Below are 22,207 nucleotides of genomic sequence, written 5' to 3' on the forward strand. Positions count from 1 at the left end.
TCCTTATTCTAACAGGCATTTTTAGGAAGTGTTTGGTCTTACGGTAATTTTATTGCTTGTGGATTTTTTTGTGTACACCACTTTGGATTGTGAGTAATCGAGCGGTAGATAAGTTTAGGAATAAAAATAAATAAAAGATAACAATGCCATTTTCAGCATTTAAACTGCTGCCTGGTTCTGGCTATGAAAGAATGAAGTTTTAAGTTGCAAGAACTCTGCCTCCCCCCATGATTAGCAAAGCTGAATAAATTATGCAATATGATTTAACCAATAATTTATTCAGATGAAGAGAAATCTTCAGTTAAGAACTGATTCTTTTAGGCCTGTGTTCACAGACCTAGAGCTTGGACATTTTGTTTATAGTACACAATGTTTATTTATTTTTTTGTATAAAAGTCTTAAAAATATTTTGATAATGTGGGTAATCAAATTAGATCCTTACCAAACTTTTATTTTTCCCTGCGTAAACTAACTGTGAATGTCACCGTATTTAAGAATAATTAAGAAACATCCCTTTCCATTTCAATAGCTAAAGAGAAATATTTTCTATCTTGCCATTTTTTTGGTTGGATTATTTTGTTTCAGTTCCAGTTTGATGGCTTTTCCAGGTACAACCAAAACACTGCCGTTTTTACAACACTGTAGAGAGTATTGGCTTGGGTTAACAGGTCTTCCTTGGTCATCTCTTAGTCTACTCAAAATGTCCCAATAAAGATCATTTAGTTTTTGTTTTATATTGCTAATTGATCTATTACACTGGGCTTTTTCCTTCTTGAGCTTTTCCTTTTGTGCTTGAAGGTGACACACCTGATCTTCCAGGTTCATAATTGCATCTAGTTTACGTTTGCGGCAGTTTTGAGCAGCGACTTTGTTTTTTCCTCTCCGCCTTATGTCACGAATGAGTGATAGCTGGTTATCTGTCAAGTAGTATTTAGATAACATGCTATTGAAGGAATCAACAGGCAGAGTCACAATATCATTTACAGAGAATGGAATTCTCAGGGCTTCTGCGCGGTATTCATCACGGCTTTGGTTTTTTCCTGCGTTATCTCCATTTCTACTTCTGGCTTTATTGGATTTCTCTGGCCACATGAAGTAATATTCTTCTGGCACACAGGGTGCCAGCTGTTGTGGGATTTGGCTGTACGTGTGATCATGCAACACATCTACAAACAATTCTGCACTGAGATCATAATTGCTTTGATAATCTGTGTGGTAACATTTGCTGTATTCTACGCAGCAGCCTCCTACAGCTAAATCATCATAGGTGGCAGATTCAGCATCACTGTCACAGGTAAAAGCAAGGGATGAATTGCTATGATTTAAATCCAAAGACAGTCCAGAATCAGAATCCTGTTCTTCAAAGAAACAGGAAGCTTCAAATCCATGTCCATCCAGGCTCAAGAACAAATCCTGGTTTGTTAGATTTGTACAATTATCAGATGCAAAAACCCCAAGCATGTTGACACCATTCATTAGCGATGTGTGAGAATCGGTTAATGACAGAGTCTCCAATATCTCCAAATTCCTTCTCTCTGCATTTACTGTAGTATTGTGGTCTGATTTCATTATTGTAGCATCATGAAGACTAACATCACGGCTAATAGCCTGAGTCAAATTAACTGTATTGTGGAAGTTTGACAGGTTCATACCTCTGCTGTTGATAACAGGCATAGTATTTCCCAACCAGTGTTCCTAAAAGAGGGAGCAAAATGGAAATATGTTTTCTGTGTTATGTTGAAACCTTGCAACTCTCCCTATGGTTAAATAGTTTCTAGCCAGTTCAACAGCAGCCCTTTGTATAATTTAAAATGTGTTATTTCCCCCTCCCCCACAATACTTTAAACACAGAGAATGCTTTCTGCAAATACCAGCTGTTACAGAAAGAGTGTGATCACTAAAAATGGCAGCCTGAAAGAGTATTGAGGAAAACATCAAAAAGAACCCAGTAAGATGCAGTAGCTTGTCTGCTATCTACTGCAATACAAATTGGAAAACCACCACTACCCACCTCTGCTGAAACAGGAGCAGCTTGAATTGTTTTCCTTAAAATTGCAACATAGAGGCACAAGTTTCACAGCCTACACCTTGTCTTCGCCATTTTTAAAGGCAGAATTCTTATGAGCTTATCCAACAGACATTGGGGTGGAGGTAATGTAGGGAAAGATATACTGAGGCATGCAAGAAGAGCTTAAAAAGGTTCAAAACAAACATCTTGAACACTGGGCCCATCATCCTGGCTAGAGTGTGGTGCTGAGAATGCAAAGGTTGTATGTTCAATCCTCATAAGGGATAGCTGCGTATTCCTTCAATGCAGGGGGTTAGACTAGATGACCCCTCAGGATCCCTTCCACCTCTATGATTATATTAAATGAAAGCATCTTCAGCTGTTTGCCCTAGCTAGGTAGTTCCTCACATACTTGCATCCATTTAGAAATACCTACACACTTTTCCCTACTGTTCAAACTTTGGTTTAGAATAGATACAGCTTCTGCTGGGTGTTTACGTTAATAAAATACAGACTTGGAGGGCAGCATGTTGATTATTGTGCTGTCCAAAGGCAGGAGAGTTATCATTTTAACAATTCCACACATAAGATTAACAACACAGGTGATTATGATGAGCCTTGTAGGACACCACAGGTATTTTCTAAATCAGGGCTGAGGAACCTCAGGACCTGGGGCAATATGAGGCCCTCCAGGGCTTTTCCATTTGACCCTCATGACTCTCAACAGGTCACACACCCTGTCTTACCCTGTTCTTGAGTGATCTTGTCTGACTGAAATGTAGTCAACCGCTGAAAGCAAAGTGTCACATTTGTTCCACCTGCCACTGGCATGCACCCTTGGAAAGGTGTGCCATGTGGAACCCCTTAGTCAAATTGAGGAAAAATGAATACACCCCTAAGTCAATTGCTACACTTCCATTCACTACAGGTTCATCTTACTACTTTCGCTTCCATGGTGTAAGCAGAGGCTTCTGTCATAACACCTAGAATGGAGTTGTAGAAATCGGGGAAATTGTTTTAAAACAATTCTTCAGATTCTACTTCGGCAAATCACACTTTTTGGAAGCAAGTTAATGGTAAAGGGGGGGGGGGAGATGGTGCGGTTGAGTTGTAAAATTTCTGACAAGAAAGAGAGTTGCTTTAACTAGGTTATTGTAGAAGCATGCTTCCAACTGTTTGCATATAAGCTTGTAAACTATCTCAAATTGCAACACTTACTTCCAGTGTATTTTCAGTCAGTGATGGTGGCAGTGGAAAATAACCTTCCAGTGGGAAAGGAGAACCAGTAGTGCTTCTGTAAGTCTGTTGTAAACCCACCCACCCCCCAAAAAACCCACAATTAATAGACTTGTCTCCATTGTTAATGGAAAGTTGTAAGTAGAATTGTAAGGGGGATCAGGAAAAAGACACCACTTCAAGCCACAGGAGATGTATACAGCTGCAAAACTCAAAATTCTAAATGTGCCCAGGGGCCTCAAAGAGGCTGACAACCCCTTTATCCTGTTCTCAACTGCCCTAGGAACCAACTGGCTGACAGGTGGTATATAAAATGTATTAAGTAAATATGCATGTCGCTGAGTGCAAGTAACATTTGCAAACAACAAAGCATGCTATCTTCATACCAAGTTAACTGGCCAGCAGTACATCTGTGAAGAAGCACTATAGGATAGCACATTCTGAGATGATGTTCGCTGCACACAGAGAGTGGATTCAGACAACCAGGAGTTCATGTGACAGCCAATTAAAAGCTTACAACAGGACCCCAGAACTGGGCTGCTGTCTTCCATCTAGCACAGGGGTTGGCAACCTAAGATTCATGGGCCATAAGCTGCCCACGGGGGTCATTTAACCGGCCCATGAGCCGCCCGCTTGGTGAGCCCCCGCGCAATGTGCTAAACCAGCGCGGCGTGGGGACTCACTTCTGCGGAGCCAGAAATCCGCATCTGTGCAGATGCTGGAAACTGTGGGTGCGCACACTCACGTGCATCTGCAATCCAGTCCACAGAGGGATCTCCGCTGGAGTGAACCAGCCCAGGCGAGGTAAACCTTGCTGACCCCTGACTAGCAGTTAAGGCTCACCATTCCATTAGATTTTCATGCAGCTACAGAGGAAGTGGTAATACTTGCCCTAATAGTTTGATAATTTCAAGCTGCCGCCACTTCCATGGTTTTTGGTTTTTTTAAAAAATGCCACATTGTAAAACTTTTTAGTAAACAGCACTTATCTGAACATGCTTGTTTTCATAAATTCATTGTTTATAATGGTCAGAACTGGAGTCTTTTGATACTAAAGCTGTTTTATGATTTAAAGCAAAACAACATCAACTTTAAAAAATAATAATTCAGAGATGTTAAAGAGAAAAGAGCGGACCACAAATTTGGGGTTGGGGAAAATAATAACCATGTAACTGGTGCAGCAAGAAGGTAACAATATCTTTTAAGACATGACAGGTTATTCCCACAATGGTATTTGCGAATATATACATTTCAAAAATGTTCATAAAGACTTGCCATGAATAAATCAATATCTGAATCAGTTTTCAAAAACACTAATACTGATGGCTGGGGTTCTAATTTTCCTTCTGTGAATGGAACAGAAGTCTTGTTTATGGAAAGAGACCTTCCGTCCTCCCCCTTCTTTCTGCAGCCCCATGAAAATCTACCCCAGTGAATTTGAGGACCCTTGGGATATGAGGCAGGGGACTTGGTGAGAATCTCCGCCATCATATATGAATGGAAGAGCAACTTAGGATGCCAGGCAATGGACTGAATTCAATGTGAATTCTATACTCAGTATAGAACCATTGACCTTAATGGGCAAGACTACCAAAAGCCTCTTAATTTCAATGGGTCTATGCTGAGTAGAACTTAACCATATATGGCCCAATACAACTTCTTTTATGACTCTCACCGAAGAGCTGGAAACTGGACTCAGCTTCTCTTTCCAATCCACTTGGTCGCTTTTACCCTCTTCCTCCTCTTGAGATTCTGAGTCTTCATCTTCTATAACGTTACAGTGTTCCAAACATTCCTGGCTCACTTTTAAGTCTACTTCCTGTAAATATAAGGAGAAACAGGAAACAATAATAATTTTCAGCACTGTAATGTGTCAGCAACCAGCATACTAGGAAATGACATACGTCAGAATAGTATTTTGTTTCTCTAGTAGTAGTTCATCAGTTGCAGTCCATCAACCCCATACCCTTTTCCTGGTAAGTCAATGACACACACACTGTCCAATAAGCTCTTTTGCATATGGCCACCAAACCTCAAATGTACATTTTTCAGGCAACGCTGTAACACCAGACAGCAACAAAAGATTGGGGAAAAAATATATTCACTCAGTCTTATACATAAAACATTTAAACTTGAAAGATCTGGTTCCATCTGTGCTCCATTATATTAGGCACATGTTTGTATTATGGGGGGGGGGGGAATAGTAAGTAAAACCCAATCTCACTGTTCTTTATGCACCTGTTTCCATGGTTAGACCACAAGGGTGTATGTCAGCTGCAGTTTTAGAACAGTTTTGAAACCATGGTTTATCGTACAAACCGCACTTAAGCCGATGGACATTCTGCATATGATCACAGTAACGATGGTATGTTTGGTCATAAGCTGCTTTCTTCCATCCTGTCTGTCTCTCCTGCTTGACGTCCCTTAAGACAGAGGTCGCCAAGGTTTACCTCACCTGGGCCGGTTCACTCCAGCGGAGATCCTTCCGTGGACTGGATCACGGACCCACCCGTGATTTCTGGCGTCTGCACAGACACGATTTCTGGCGCCGCGGAAGCGAGTTCCTGCGCGGCACTGGTTTAGCACAGCGCGCGGGGACTCGCCGAGTGGGCGGCTCAGTTCGGGGGCGGCTCGTGGGTCAGTTAAAGGACCCCCATGGGCCGCTTGTGGCCCATGGGCCTTAGGTTGCTGATCCCTGCCTTAAGACTTTGCAGAAGCCAAATGCTGGCATTGCCTCATTGTGCCAACTTTCCCTTTCCACTGACTGACAGCAAGAGCAAGGGTGTGGAAATCTTGGCATTCTTCAGCAGATATTGTCAAACCCATTCCCATGCCGCTAAAGAACAATCCACTCCCTTTTGCACCTTGTAGGAGGTCTTCCATTCCGCTCTGCAATCAGTGTTTTTTTTATTTAAAAAATTCATTCTTTCCAGCATGTGAATTTATGCTTTGAGTTCAGTAGGCATTCCTCCTCCCTCTCCCCAAGCCCTCGGCTGTTAGCAGGGATTTGAAAGGACTGCTTTTAGAAGTGCACACTTAAGTAGCTTCATCAATTAATTGCAATGACTGTAAGGAACAGAACCTCATTTTGAACCGCCTCCTGCCCTACCTCGACACCCACTCTCCTCTTCCTGTCTTTTATTCCTGTGCTTCATTGCTTAAGTGCAAAGTTGCTGCTGCTGTGAGTCCAACCTAATTGGAGAAAGTATGTTTGCTTCAAAACAACACTTCACCACCCACATCTCCTCCTCCCCTATATACTCCACAACCCTTAATGTTTCTATTTATGTTAAAACACAAAGCCTTTTGCAGCGGTGCAAGTTGGTCTGGTACATCCCCAAGCCCTTCTCAGCTACATGTTTTTGCAAGAACTGTAAAATGAACATCACATAAGAGAGATGTTGCTTAAAAGAAATCAATCAGGAATGGATATTGCATCAAATATGAGCAGAGGAGAAAATGTATGTGTGTCTGGTTTGCATGTCACATTAAGGCAAACCTTGGTCTCCCATTCTTGGTTACAGCTTGTGATTAGCAGTGAATCCCAGTTCAAATGGCACCCGAAGCCAAGCCATGGCTAAGCTTTGCAAGGTGCAGCAGCAAAGTAGCAGCAAAGTACTGTATTTTTTGCTCTATAACACGCACCCGACCATAACACGCACGTAGTTTTTAGAGGAGGAAAATCCGTAGGCATGCCACCCGTAGGCATTCCCTCCATAACACGCACAGACATTTTCCCTTACTTTTTAGGAGGAAAAAAGTGAGTGTTATGGTGCAAAAAATACGGTAGCAGCAAAGAGCAACATAGATGCAAGTTCCTCTCTGGAAGCCCACACATCCAAGCTGTTTTGCATAGCAATGGCTTGGCTTAGTGCGCTGGGTGAACCAACGCCTCTCAAGCAAGTGTGCTTCTGGGTGAGCAGTGCTGTCTGCTTCAGGAACACACACCAGTGAGAGACCTCACTTTCCACCAGTTCTCACTTTGCATGACTTTCAGCATTTTGGCATTGCGCACCTCAACAAAACACCAATATCAGAATCACTGACAGCATGCCTTGAACCAGGTGGTTCTTCTGGCCTAAATTGCACTGGTGGCCAGCAAACTTAAGTTTTGGGTGAAACAGGATGGGCAAATCTACAATCACAGAGTCCAGATGAGAATGCAAACAGCTTATGAGGAGTCATAAGGGCTGTGGCGAAGGAATTCCGCCCATACCTATGTTAAAAAAATGCCCTGCTCATCCATCCTACCACTGTGTCTAGCACTGGTCCAGGGCCTGCACAGCCTCTCCTGATTCAGATGTGATGGAGAAACAGAGCTGAGAGTCATCAACACATTGATGGCACCTTGCCCCCAAAAGCCCAACCACCACTCCCAGGGACTTCATAGGAATAACTTCCAGGGAGCCAAACAGCCCTTTACCAATGCTGTTTTCTGGACCTGGTCCTGTAGGTAGTACTGAAATCAATGTACCACAGTGACCCCAATTCCCATTGCCTTTAGCTGGTTGAGGACAATGCAGTAGCGAATGGTAAAGTTGCAGTGAGGTCAAAAAGCAAGAGCAAACTCACATATACCCTGTCCCTCTATTTGTAATGTCATTCATTGGGGTAGCCAAGGCAGACTTAGTCCCATGGCCATGCCTGAACCCAGGGAATCAATCAAAATAATGTGTGTTAACCACAAATGCTTGCAGGTTCCCCACCACAATTCTCTGCACCCACTTCCCCAGCAAGCGGGTATTTGCAACTGGTTGATAGTTATTGCTAATGCAATGAAGCATTGACCATGCTCTAGACCCAGGTAATTAAACTCCCTCTGCTAGATTTAATCAGCTCAGGTTAGGGGTCAAGAGAATGCATGGTCAGCATAGAGCCTTGCCCACGTTAGCCGCCTGCATAAGCTGAAACCAATCTCACCAACTCTGGCACTGGGTACTTCATCTGGAACTGCAGCAACCACTGAATCAAGGCCACTCCGAAGTCAAGCAACTTTATCCACAAAATGTGTAGCCAACTGGTCACAGCAGGTCCTTGAATTTTCCAGGGGACAGCAACCTCTCCAGCCAGCTACTAGACTAGAGGATACAATGAAAGCTGCAAAATGAGCCTTCTTCGCAGTTCACACTGCCACATGGTAGGCACAATTATGTGTCCTGGTCAGTACTTGGTCAGATTCAGAATGAAATCAGGAGAGCACTACTTATGCTCTAGTCTGAGTCTAGCTTGTATAGCCTGGAGCTCCCCAGATTACCAAGGAGGCAGGCAGGCTCCACAATGCTGGAGAAGCCATTCTGGAAGTATTGTGCCAACTGCACATCCGATCTCACCATTCCACAGTGAGAGCTTCAACAGGATCATCAGCTTTTTCCACTAGAAAATTCCTCCATTCAGGAAGACACCAGGATCCATTAGACTCTGATGGCTGGCCATCTAAACAGGCCCACCGCCTCCCTTACACCCTGTGTATCTTTTAGACACTCCAGCTGAAGTTCTCAAGAGAAGTTCGGTGTTAACTAGAATTGAAAATTAGTCATCTCTTGCTTCAGTGCTCAGATCCCTCTAGGTTAGGGTGGAGAAACTAGTTTTACAACTACCTACGGAAGTAACAGATCTTGAATCATAGCCAAGTAAAAACAAAATTCCATTACAAGTGGGGGGAACGTATATCAAAACAGAAACAGTAGGCATTTTAAGTCGTGTGGCAATGAACTGAAAGCCAGGATTAGAATTTTTATCGTATCACAAAACCTACTTTTTACAAAGGCATTGGTATTTGCACACACTTCTCTTAAGAGTTCCTAAACCGAAAAGCTGAGACAATTATTATGCTCCTAAGAGTCTTACCCAACCAAATATTTGTCAAGGGCAAGCTGGATAAAATGGTCTAATATACGTATCTCATGGTCACTTCTGCACAAGCTGCTTTTAATGAAAGAATCCCCACCTCTTTTCCTATGGCGACAATTGTATGCTCTTCTACCTGTCAGTAAGTGTCACTGTGAACAAGCAAGCACATGTTTGAAACCTAAGTCTAAGACTGAATAATTAAACCTGTTTGCAAATGTCTCACTGAAGTCTATTGGATCTTGAAGCATGCAAGCACATGGCATGGGATTGCAGCTTATATTGCAGTGATGTTGAAACCCTTAGCAACTATGGGTTGCATTCAGCTTGAGTAAAAACAAAGCTTTGCTGATCAAGTATGCCTTCTTGAAAGCTTCAGCAGGCATTTGAAGTACTATCTACAGCATATTGGGGACCCTTTAGTCTAGACCATCATTAAACCTCTTTGATCTATGCCTATTCATGTATGTAACCTCCAAGTTCAGAGGGTCAGGAGGCCACTACGCCCCACTTGCTGAGGAGAAGACAGCTGTAGCCTTCAAGCCCTCCTTGTGAGTTTTGTGGAAGCACCTCTGCTGCTGGCTATTGTCACAAGCAAGGATGCTCATCTGTGGTCTAGCAGAGCTCCCCTTACGCACCTCTTGTGTACTAGTTGTGCTCCAAGGATTATTCAGGACAGAACGTGGAAGAGAAATCAAGTGTGTATTCTTGTTGACAGAGGTTCTTACATTTGCAGTACAGGCTAATATAACAAAATTCAAAGTAGTTGCAGCATGCACATTTAGGTTATGTGTCCTGGACAGTAGTGTTAATTTTACTTCCCACTAGACATAACATAAATTTGCATTACTAAAAGGTGGATAACACAACACAACACAACACAACAAAAAGTCTTAAGCACCAGAGGATTATCCATAAACCATATACTGGAACCACAATGCCAAGGAACTTGGACTACAAGCCTATACCTTCTTACCTGGGAGGAAATCTTGTTGAACTCAATGGGACTTACTTCTGAGGAGAATAGCATAAGAATGCATTGTTAGAATCTACCACACTCTAAGTCTGAATACTTCAACAATAATTTTTGGTGGAAAGTATAAGAAGGGATATTACATACATACCATGACCACCATTAATTATATAGTAAAGCAAGCTTAATTCCACTGATTTAAATGAACTAAAATGTGCCTCTTTCTGCAAGGGGGAAAGCTATCTTTATCTTCACACTTATTTTAGCACTGTTTGCTCTTCTATTTTTCTTAGTTTTAAATGGCCTCTAAACTTTGTCTTGTGAATTACAGCCGAGAGACTAGTTGGATAAACTAAAAGATACTGTGCTTTTGCATCAACTTTAAATATACTTTGATCTTAGCAGGATTAGGACCAATGTGTAAACCTGACACTGTTTTCCAGTAGCTACATTTAATTACACAGCAGCAGAGCTGATCTGCAAGCTCTTAAGGTATTACATTCTCTTTAATCAAGCCATTATTAAAAAGCAAAAACCAGTACTCATTAGTGTCAATGGGGAAACTCCCCTTTCAGTGAGAGTTGGAACAATGACTAAAGGTATATTGCTTGTCAGAAAGGAACATGCAACTTTCAGAACAAAAAAGAAAAAAGAAACTCTTGTTGATGTTTGCATAACCAAATAAAGATGGAACTGAATGTGCAAGTAAGCTGAAAAACACTTTTGGAAGAAAAATATGTGCAGAAACAACTGTCTCCTCACCCTACAAACTGTTCTGATAAAGAAAGGCCGCTTGCGTGAGTGTGAACCAGCAATCTGAACCAGCATTGTTATTTCCTAGGAGTGTGTACTGCTGGAAGCTCCAACTTTTTTTTATACGGTAGTGAGATGCCCTCACATTTAAAAGTTGATGTATATTCTACAGCATCATAGCTTTATAGAAAGGCCTCTCTTATTTCTGAATTTCAGCTCCCATCAAATTCCCAAACCCACAGTGCAGTGCACACTTTTATTTTGGACATAAGACTAAGACTGTTTTGGACATCATCAGAGAGCCAGTGTGGTGTAGTGGTTAAGAGCGATAGACTAGCAATCTGGGGAACTGGGTTCGTGTCTCCACTCCTCCACATGCAGCTGCTGGGTGACCTTGGGCTAGTCACACTTCTTTGAAGTCTCTCAGCCCCACTCACCTCACAGAGTGTTTATTGTGGGGGAGGAAGGGAAAGGAGACTGTTAGCCGCTTTGAGACTCCTTCGGGTAGTGATAAAGTGGGATATCAAATCCAAACTCTTCTTCATCACCATCACCATCATCACCAAGTCATCACTGGGAGCAAGACCCACTGAGAGTTTGAAGAATTTGTAAGAAAGACAGCTTTGGATGCACATTTTCCCCAAAGTAACAGTAGTATGGGGGATGGAAGAGGTAATACAAGGTGTAAAGAAAAAATGGAAATGGTCTAACACATAGCTGTCAACTTCCCTTTTCTTGCAAGGAATCCTATTCAGAATAAGGGAATTTCCCTTTAAAAAAGGGAAACATTGACAGCTATGGTCTAAGATGCCTGAAGGATCAGAACCTGAACAGCTCTCTCCCTTCCCAACCCTACAACTTTCAGCACAGAGACAATTCTGTGCAATGCCCAGGACCTCTCCAGCAGTTTTGGCAACACCATGATATATTTCATAGCAACTGGAAAAGCAGCTGGGAGTTGCCTCACCACAGGCACTGCTGTTATCATAAACAGAATCTGAGCTTACGCCTTGGGATCTGTCTACACTGCCAGGCTGCAGCCCCAAATCCTGTGAAGCAAGAGAAAAAGAGAGCATCGCTGAACATGTGCAGGCTAACTAAACGGTCTCACCCGTCTCCACACATGCAGGAACAGGGATAAGTTGTGACACAGAGGATAAGGCAATCCATGGCTTCTTGTTGCAATGGCTATAGCTCAGAAGATGTCATGTGACAAAGGTCTTTGAGAGCAGAAGCAGTACAGTAAAGTGCAGAAAGTGTTGGAAAATGCTGAAAAGTGCAGACTCATTCAGCTAGATGACGCATTCCTTGTACAAATATTCTATCAATTGCAGGAAGACACACAGAGTGCTCTCTAGCCTAGTCTAATATTCTTCTGTTTTTACCAGGCACCCCCAAACTGGGTCCTGCAGATGTTTTGGGACTACAATTCCCATCATCCCTGACCACTGGTCCTGTTAGCTAGGGATGATGGGAGTTGTAGTCCCAAAACATCTGCAGGGCCCAGTTTGGGGGTGCCTGGGTTTTACTTTGCTCTCCTCCATTATGTTTGTAAAGAAATATGTTTAACTCAATAAAGTTTCATTCATTTACTGTGAATACTCTGGGTTTCGACTTTGCTGCACGACAGAAGATGCAGTTTCCAGGCAGGCTGGTCCTTTACATGAAATAAAGCAAGGCATGGCACAGCAGAATGTCTCTCTGCCAGGTTTTGTACAAGGCTACAAGGTGCACTTGGTCAACCAAGTGCAGTGGAATCCCCCTGCCAGGCCACTACGCTCTAGGGTGCTGGGCATTTCCTAGTTAGCTTTCCCCACCAGCCATAGGAACAAGGGCAGGTGGGTTAGTTGCAGCACTTCCATCCCTTGCAAGACTACCCTGCCCAACAGGCCTTAAATGCACCACTTTATTCTGGCAATATCAAACTGATCTCCCACATCTACCAAACCAAGAGAAAAGTCTTGTGCTTTTCTCTTACTTTGTAAGCCCACACGCAATATACATTTCTCTCTCTCTTCAGCTGATGAGAGATAATACATGCAAACTGGAATTATTATTATTTTTTAAATGATCCTCAGTATCCTTTTGCTCATGTCGAACCTGCATTTAAAGCCAAGTTCTTCATTATTGGCCAGCAAGGGGTAATGATTAGGATGTCAAACTAGGACTCGAGGAAGACACCAGGGTTCAAATCCTCACTTGGCCAAGAAACTTCCTGGGTGACTTTGGGCCAGCCACTGCCTCTCCGCCTAACCCACCTCACAGGGTTGCTGTGTGGATAAAACGGGATGCCAAGAACTACAGTATATATACACCACTTTCGAGCTCCCGGGAGGCGGGGGAAAGCACTTAGTTAACTACGAATTCGCAGCAAAACTTTGGCATGGGTTTGGAGGGGATTTTGGGCGTTCTTCGTTAAAAAAAACAAAGCTGGGAAAAGTAAATGCAACAAATAAGCAAATAAATGCAAACATGCAAAGGAGGAGGAGCTTTGCAATGACCCTCCGAAGTGGTGCTGATACTTCCCTTCTCAGGCTGGTAAAAAGGAAAGGCAGCTCAAAGCGTATTGTCTCTTTGGGCTGCTTTACAAGGGTGCCAACTTGAATAAAATATTGGTTTATCGATCACCAGCCGCGGGGCACGCACACCATTTGAATGGCAATGCCCATCAACTGGCGTGGGGGGGCTCGAATATTTTAGGGAGGGAGGCCATGTCACATTCCTGCAAAAGGTATCTGAAGAAGTGTGCATGCACACGAAAGCTCATACCAAGAACTAACTTAGTTGGTCTTTAAGGGAAAAAGGTAAAAGGCGGATCTAGACGGATCCTCGTGAATTCATATGATTTTTTCATTCAAATTAAATAAAACCACCATGATACTGTAGACCATGTCTTACTCTGTAGACAGCATCAAAAAAATCATGCATCCACTATTTCGTGGGGCCGCAGGGGCGCAAAAACATGGTTAAAAAACACGGATCCTCATGGATCCTCATGATTTTTGCACAAGACCAGCTCAAAGTCACCATCAGATCAAACATCATGGCCAGGGGCATAGCATCCACCACAAAAATCACGGATCCACGGCTTCCTGGTCATACCACAGCCCAAAAACGTGGTTTCAAAGCACGGATCCTCATGGATCCTCACACTTTTCGCATTGGGCCAACCAAAACGCATCGTTAAATCACACATCATGTCCAGGGGCACAGCCGGCACCATGAAAATCACGGATCCATGGCTTCTTGGCCACTCCGTGGCCCAAAAACGTGGTTTTGAAGCACGGATCCTCACGGATCCTCATGCTTTTCGCATTGGGCGAACCCAAACTCACCGTCAGATCACACGTCATAGCCAGGGGCACAGCCTGCACCATGAAAATCACGGATCCACGGCTTCCTGGTCATACCGTGGCCCAAAAACGTGGTTCCGAACCACGGATCCTCATGGATCCTCATGATTTTTGCACAAGATCAGCCCAAAGTCATCATCAGATCAAACAGCATGGCCAGGGGCACAGCATCCACCACAAAAATCACGGATCCACGGCTTCCTGGTCATACCACAGCCCAAAAACGTGGTTTTGAAGCACGGATCCTCACGGATCCTCACACTTTTTGCATTGGGCCAACCAAAACGCACCGTTAAATCACACATCATGGCCAGGGGCACAGCCTGCACCACAAAAAACTGAGATCCACGGCTTCCTGGCCACACCGTGGCCCAAAAACGTGGTTTTGAAGCACGGATCCTCATGGATCCTCATGCTTTTTGTATTAGGCCATATCTAAATCACAGTCAAATCACACATCATGGCCAGGGGCACAGCCTGCACCACAAAAAACTGAGATCCACGGCTTCCTGGCCACACCGTGGCCCAAAAACGTGGTTTCAAAGCACGGATCCTCACGGATCCTCACGCTTTTTGCATTGGGCCACCCCTAACTCACCATCAAATCACACATCATGTCCAGGGGCACAGCCTGCACCACAAAAATCACGGATCCATGGCTTCCTGGTCATACCACAGCCCAAAAACGTGGTTTTGAAGCACGGATCCTCACGGATCCTCACACTTTTCGCATTGGGCCAACCAAAACGCACCGTTAAATCACATATCATAGCCAGGGGCACAGCATCCACCACAAAAAACTCGGATCCACGGCTTCCTGGCCATACCGTGGCCCAAAAACATGGTTTTGAAGCACGGATCCTCATGGATCCTCACGCTTTTTGCACAAGACCAGCCCAAAGTCACCATCAGATCAAACATCATGGCCAGGGGCACAGCATCCACCACAAAAATCACGGATCCACGGCTTCCTGGCCATACCGTGGCCCAAAAACGTGGTTTTGAAGCACGGATCCTCATGGATCCTCACACTTTTTGCATTGGGCCAACCCAAACTCACCGTCAAATTACACATGATGTCCGGAGGCACAGCCTGCACCACAAAAAACACGGATCCACGGCTTCCTGGACACTCCATGGGCCAAAAACGTGGTTTTCGAGCACGGATCCTCATGGATCCTCACACTTTTTGCACTAGATCAGCCCAAATTCACCGTCAAATCACACATCATGGCCAGGGGCACAGCCTGCACCACAAAAAACACGGATCCACGGCTTCCTGGACACTCCATGGCCCAAAAACGTGGTTTTCAAGCACGGATCCTCATGGATCCTCACGCTTTTTGCATTGGGCCAACCCAAACCCACTGTCAAATCACATATCATAGCCAGGGGCACAGCCTACACCACAAAAAACTCGGATCCACGCCTGCCGGGCCATACCGTGGCTCAAAAACGTGGTACCGAAGCATGGATCCTCATGGATCCTCATGATTTTTGCACAAGATCAGCCCAAAGTCACCATCAGATCAAACATCATGGCCAGGGGCACAACATCCACCACAAAAAACACGGATCCACGGCTTCCTGGTCATACCACGGCCCAAAAACGTGGTTTTGAAGCATGGATCCTCATGGATCCTCACACTTTTCGTATTGGGCCAACCGAAACTCACTGTCAAATCACACAACATGTCCAGGGGCACAGCCTGCACCACAGACAACTCAGATCCATCGCTTCCTGGCAACACCATGGACCAAAAACGTGGTTTTGAAGCACGGATCCTCACGGATCCTCACGCTTTTTGCACTATATCAGCCCAAATTCACCGTCAAATCACACATCATGGCCAGGGGCACAGCCTGCACTACAAAAAACTGAGATCCACGGCTTCCTGACCACACCATGGCCCAAAAACGTGGTTTCGAAGCACGGATCCTCACGGATCCTCACACTTTTTGCATTGGGACAACCCAAAATCACTGTCAAATCACACATCATTCCCAGTGGCACAACCTGCACCACAAAAAACTCGGATCCACGGCTTCCTGGCCGTATCGTGGACCAAAAAAGGTGGTTTTGAAGCACGGATCCTCATGGATCCTCACGCTTTTTGCACTAGATCAGCCCAAACTCACCATCAAATCACACATCATGGCCAGGGGCACAGCCTGCACCACAAAAATCACGGATCCATGGCTTCCTGGCCACTCCATGGCTCAAAAACATGGTTTTGAAGCACGGATCCTCATGGATCATCACACTTTTTGCATTGGGGAATCCCAAATTCACCCTTTGTGCACATATCTTGTACATAACCACAGATCTGACCACAAACATCATGGATCTACTGCTTCATGGCCCTGGCCAGATGCTACCCTGGATATATTGGCCAATTTTTAGGTGGGTGTGCTGGGATGGAGGAAACGTAGTCGGCTGAATCTCTATCCTTTAAAGATGGGCGTCCAATGGCTGGGCCAGAATAATTTCAGTTTGGTTTGCCAGCTCCCAGCTCTTCATGGGGCGCAATAGTCACCTGTAGCTGCCATCAGGAGTCCCTGTGTGATCCTGGATGCTTCTGTCTCTGTGGAGGCATTGGTCACAAATGTAGCCAAACTGGAATTTTTGAATCTATGTCAGATTAGGCAATCGGTACCGTACCTGTCCCTTTCCAACCTAGCCATGGTGATCTATGCAGTAGTCACCTGCATACAGTGGTACCTCGCAAGACGAATGCCTCGCAAGACGGAAAACTCGGAAGACGAAAGGGTTTTTGGTTTTTTGAGCTGCTTCGCAAGACAATTTTCCCTATGGGCTTGCTTCGCAAGACGGAAACGTCTTGCAAGTTTGTTTCCTTTTTCTTACACCATTAATACAGTTGCGACTTGACTTCAAGGAGCAACTCGTAGCACGCTGTGTGGTAGCCTTTTTTGAGGTTTTTGAAGACTTTGGTGATTTTTGAAGCTTTTCCAAAACTTTTCCGACACCGTGCTTCGCAAGACGAAAAACATCGCAAGACGACAAAACTCGCAGAACAAATTAATTTCATCTTGCGAGGCACCACTCTACTAGACTACTTTAACTTGCTGTACACCTGAGCCGGGGAGTGCAGGGTATAAATGTGATAGAGAGAGTGTGTGTGTGTGTGTGTGTGAGAGAGAGAGAGAGAGAGAGAGAGAGAGAGAGAGAGAGAGAGATGCAGGGCTACCCTTGAGACTGCTCCAGAAACTCCAAATGGTCTAAAATGCAGATGCATGAGTTCTTACTTGGACTTTGTGGAGAGCCCACATTCAGTTGGTTGTTCATCAGCTGGATTGGCTCCAGGTGGAGTATCAAATCAGGTTCAATGTTTTGGTGCTAATCTTTAAAGCCCTAAACAGTCTGTGACCTTTCTTATCTGTGGGAATTATCTTCCAATACACCCCCATGAGTGTGACGCTCATCTAACAACAACCTACTGGTGGTCCCTGGCCCAAAACATATCCAGCTGTCCTCAACCAGAGCCAGAGCCTTTTTGGTGGAACACTTTGTCTAATGAGACCAGGGCTCAGTGCAATCTATCTCAGTTCTCTCACTTGTCATGGTGAGTGGGCTTGCACATTCCTATGACCCTTGTGAGCGAAGCCGTTGGGAATCTCGTACTCCCAGCAGGGTCACCCAAGGTGGTAAGGTCAAAGAAAATTAAATACGCTCAGAGTCCTGTAGTGATTTCATGCTCTTTATTGCAGCTTGTAAAACAGTGACTGAATTTTCCCCAAAACCTCAGGCTTTTATATACATTATTTACACAATGAGTCCCATCTGACTGGCTGATTCTGCTTCCCTCCTGGAGCCTGATTGGTCTTTTCCTGCAAGCCAATCAGTTCTTGCATTCTAGGATCCTGCTTGCCTATTGTTCTAGGATCCAAGCTTAGTACATAACAGGGAAGAAGCTACACAAAGAATGATCCAAGAAGTCCTCAACGGCAGAACAGACGGGTGATAACAAGCAGTGTGTTACAATGGCTGTGAAGGCAGATGAAGGCTGCAGCAGATAGGATCCACCAGTTCGTCGTGACTACTCATGCCATCAGAACAGAGCCCTACTGCGAAGACTGTGTGTTGGTCAGTGTACACTGATCTACACACATAAAACAAATTAACGCACAGGCATCTTCCAAAAACCCAACCCAACCCCCCCAAACCCTCCCCCCATGGCGATCACTAAATGGCTACGGGGGCAGGAATGTGAAGCCCCTAGTCATGAACCGACACATGGGCGTTCAGTCGTTCTGACTCAAGGAATGAGGCAGTTGAGCAGCTCAGCAGCTGTATCCATGACTGAGCAGCCCCTTTTAGGATCCACTATGCTCACCCCGAAAAGGGGAAGGGGCTGGAAACAGTGCCCTAAACATAGTATGCCTCCCTTTTTCCCTGACTGGATTACCGCGCCCAGGTGGAATCTCTTTTCCCATAGTTTGAATCCATTATTCTGCATCCTAGTCTCTAGAACAGCAGAAAACAAGCTTGCTCCCTCTTCAACATGACATCCCTTCAAATATTTAAACATGGCTATCATGTCACTCCTTAATCTTCTCTTCTCTAGATTAAACAAATCCAGCTCCCTAATTCTCTCCTCATAGGGCTTGGATTCCAGACCTTTTACATTTTGGTCACCCTCCTCTGGACATGTTCCAGCTTGACAATATCCTTCTTCAACTGGACACAGTATTTCAGGTGTGGTCTGACCAACCAGAATAGTGTGGTAGCATTCCTTCACTTGATCTAGACACTATACTCCTATTGATGCAGCCCAGAATTGCATTGGCGTTCTTAGCTGCCACATCACACTGTTGACTCATATTCAGCTTGTGATCGACTAAGACTCCCAGATCCCTTTCACTGGTACTGTTGTCAAGCCAAGTGTCCCCCACCTGTGCATTTCATTTTTTCTATCCAGGTGTAGTACCTTACATTTCTCCCTATTGAACTCCATATTGTTGGTTTTGGCCCAGCTCTCTAGGCTATTCAGGTCATTTTGAATTCTGACCCTGTCCTCTGGTGTATTAGCAACTCCTCTCAGTTTGCAGTCATTTGCAAATTTGATTAGCACGCCCTCTATTCCATCATCCAAATCATTTATAAAAATATTGAATAGCACCAGGCCCAGGACAGAACCTTGTGGAACCCCAATAGTCATTTTTTTCCAGGATGAAGGTGAGCCACTGATGAGCAATCTTTGGGTTCAGCCCGTCAACCAATTACAAATCCACCTAACAGTAGCTTTGTCTGGCCCACATTTTACTAGTTGTTTTGCAATAATATCATGGGGGACCTTTTCAAAGGCCTTACCAAAGTCAAGGTAAGCTGGTACAAGGGAAAGCAGGATTGTAATTACCGTAAAAATTACTGATCACTTTGGATCAGCAGTCTCAACCTAACCCGCTATGTGGGGAGAGCCACGTGTTCCTTTGGAAGGCAAGTGGAATACAGTGTGATATACTGACAGCTGTTTTAAAAGATGTATCTGTAACTTAAAATCCAGTATCAGAAAAAAACAAAAATAGATGGTCCCTGTGTGGATAGTCATGTTTGCATGATGGGGCCACCTCCAGTGACCATGTGGCCTGATATAAGAGGGTTCTAAAATCAGTCCTGAAAGTAGACTGATTGAGAATGACACACTCATAGCTTTTGCTCTGCCATTAACAAGGTGAGCTGAAGCAAATTATTGCCTCCCTTTGGGCTTAGCAATATTTCCTACAGCATTCTTGTTGAAGGGCATTGGAGAGTTAGGTGAGGGTCACTTTTCTGTTTTTCCATCAAGCCCCCAGACAAGAATGCTACGGCATCAGCCCCAAACACTCAGTCTCATAACAAAAAATACTCAACGGAGTTAGGGCTGAGGGTAGGGGAAGTACAATCATGATTTTTACAGTCCTCTAGAAGCTGACCCTTTTGGTCATTGTGGTCATGGAGCCAAATATCTGTTCCCAAGTTTAAAGATCTAAACAAGTAAAGAACAAGCTTGCCCTTTACATGCAAAAGCCCTGAAATTCAGCCCATTGGGCAACGGATCATGGGGCTGGGAGGAGGGAGGTAAGGATTAGCACCTTCTCTGCCCTCCACCTCCAACAGCTACACCTGAAAGATTCATGATGGGGTTCGATTTGAGAAGCTGAATGTTTATAAAGGCACTTAGCCAATTTCTGCCACAGAAATTCTGAACAGAAACACTCTGCAGGATCAGCCCCCAAAAGAAACTGCTCTATGGTCTCTGTGTTGGGAAATGGGAACAGATCTTGCTCATCACCAACCTTCCCTCCACAAATCAGTATCACTACGAGGCTGAACTGAACAGCTTGCTCCAGAGTTTTAAGAGATACGTTTCTGTGGTGTAGTGGTTAAGAGGGGTGGACTCTAATCTAGTGAGCTGGGTTCGCTTCCCTGCTCCTCCACATACAGCTGCTGGGTGACCTTGGGCCAGTCACACTTCTCTCTGAACTCTCTCAGCCCCACCTACCTCACAAGGTGTCTGTTGTGCGGGTGGAAGGGAAAGGAGATTTTTAGCCACTTTGAGACTTCTTCAAGTAGAGAAAAGCAGGATATAAAAACTAACTCCATAAATAAGAATTCTATGGAAAAGGACCATCCCTGCCATGATGATGAAAACTATATGTTTGGATTTTGCTGTATTATACCAACCTGTGGAATATGACAGTTCGCAGTTTCAAAATCTATTTGGCCACAGTGGATTGACAGTCTGGACACACGAAAACCTCTGGAAGATCTTTTGAATCAATGCCTATGCGAAAGCAGTGGTACCAGTCCTTGCAGTTTCCTTCACAGTAAACCATAGTTAGGTCACCACTGGGCCTCCTGCACCCTTCCTTCAAGAAACATAGTGACCAGCAGCCTTCGAACAAGGAAGGTAAAATATCTGAGCAATAGGTTAGTGTATCCTTCCATCCCTCAGGGCATGATCGAGACACAGTAATGTAACTCTCATTCAAGATTTGTCTCTTTGGGAGGAACAGCGTCAATTTCCACTTGAAAATATTTGTCTTGTCTTTCGAAATAGGTTTTCCCACAGGAACGGGGTGTCAGAGACAGAAATAATCGGAGAGGTTCATTGACTGTGAATGGAATATTTTGACAGATAACTAAAGAAGAGAAATAAATTGATTCCAATGTTGCCTTTTGCATTCTAATGAAACAAAGTATCTGAAAAATGAAAGTAATTTTCCTTTGCTGGACTATCCTTAAAGAAATGGATACAAATAGAAATTGCTTCCTCTAGAGGGAACCTCTTAAATTGTTGCTACAGTCTACTTGAGGACTCAACAACTGTCAGATTAAGATCGTGGGACCAGACTTGTTTGACCTTGATTAAGTATGAGCAGGAAGGAAGTTTGGGTGCTTGCTTTATGCAAGACAAATGCCTTGCTGGAACAGATGCATGAAAAGATGGATTTGATGAATGAGAAAATGGACTTGGTGACTGTTGTGGTTAATAACTGTGGACAAGCAGGGAATATTGAGACAGAAACCATTCAAGGACCAACCTATGAACCTGTATTGACTGGGCAAGTGCAGAAGATAATGGAGGAGGATGTGGCCGCATCTCAAACATTACAAATGGAGAGACCCGAGGCCCTACAGGAGCATAAACCGCTGTCATTGAAGATTGAAGTTGGAGTGGGCCAGGGGGAGTCTGGAGCTGAGGAGGTTCTTAACTTTGGAGAGACTTTGAAATATGCTTTTAAATATCTTTTGGAGTACACTGATGACTGTGGAGAGTGGAACTGTGGGGAATGGGCGGCTTTGATGAAGGGAGATGGAGACAATTTTGGATTTGAATCCCCCAGAGATCTGCTCCCCAATGAGAAAGGGAAGAAATTAAGAAAGAGACCAACAATCGACAAGGAAAAGGGCAAGTATAAACAAAAAGAAGAAGATTTGCAGAAGGGGCATGGAAGAGACTTAAGAGCCTCGGACATAAGACTTCCAGGTTGATGGACTAGATGGAATGGACAGTAAGGACTGACACGACCCGG

General features: G+C 44.3%; 1 protein-coding gene across 1 annotated transcript in view; it reads right to left on the reverse strand.

The window, feature by feature from the left end:
* Positions 1 to 257: 257 nt before the first annotated feature.
* Positions 258 to 22,207, reverse strand: part of NFE2L3 (NFE2 like bZIP transcription factor 3) — a gene marked incomplete at its 5' end in the record, with an annotated part of 30,906 nt that continues 8,956 nt past the window's right edge. The window contains 3 exons of the mRNA XM_083580134.1: positions 258 to 1,695; positions 3,227 to 3,310; positions 4,920 to 5,063. Coding sequence (XP_083436260.1) covers positions 547 to 1,695; positions 3,227 to 3,310; positions 4,920 to 5,063 — 1,377 coding nt within the window. The 3' untranslated portion in view covers positions 258 to 546. The remainder of the gene's footprint in view (positions 1,696 to 3,226; positions 3,311 to 4,919; positions 5,064 to 22,207) is intronic.

The sequence above is a fragment of the Podarcis filfolensis genome (assembly GCF_964270895.1).
Source record: "Podarcis filfolensis genome assembly, chromosome: 12".
NCBI lineage: Eukaryota > Metazoa > Chordata > Lepidosauria > Squamata > Lacertidae > Podarcis > Podarcis filfolensis.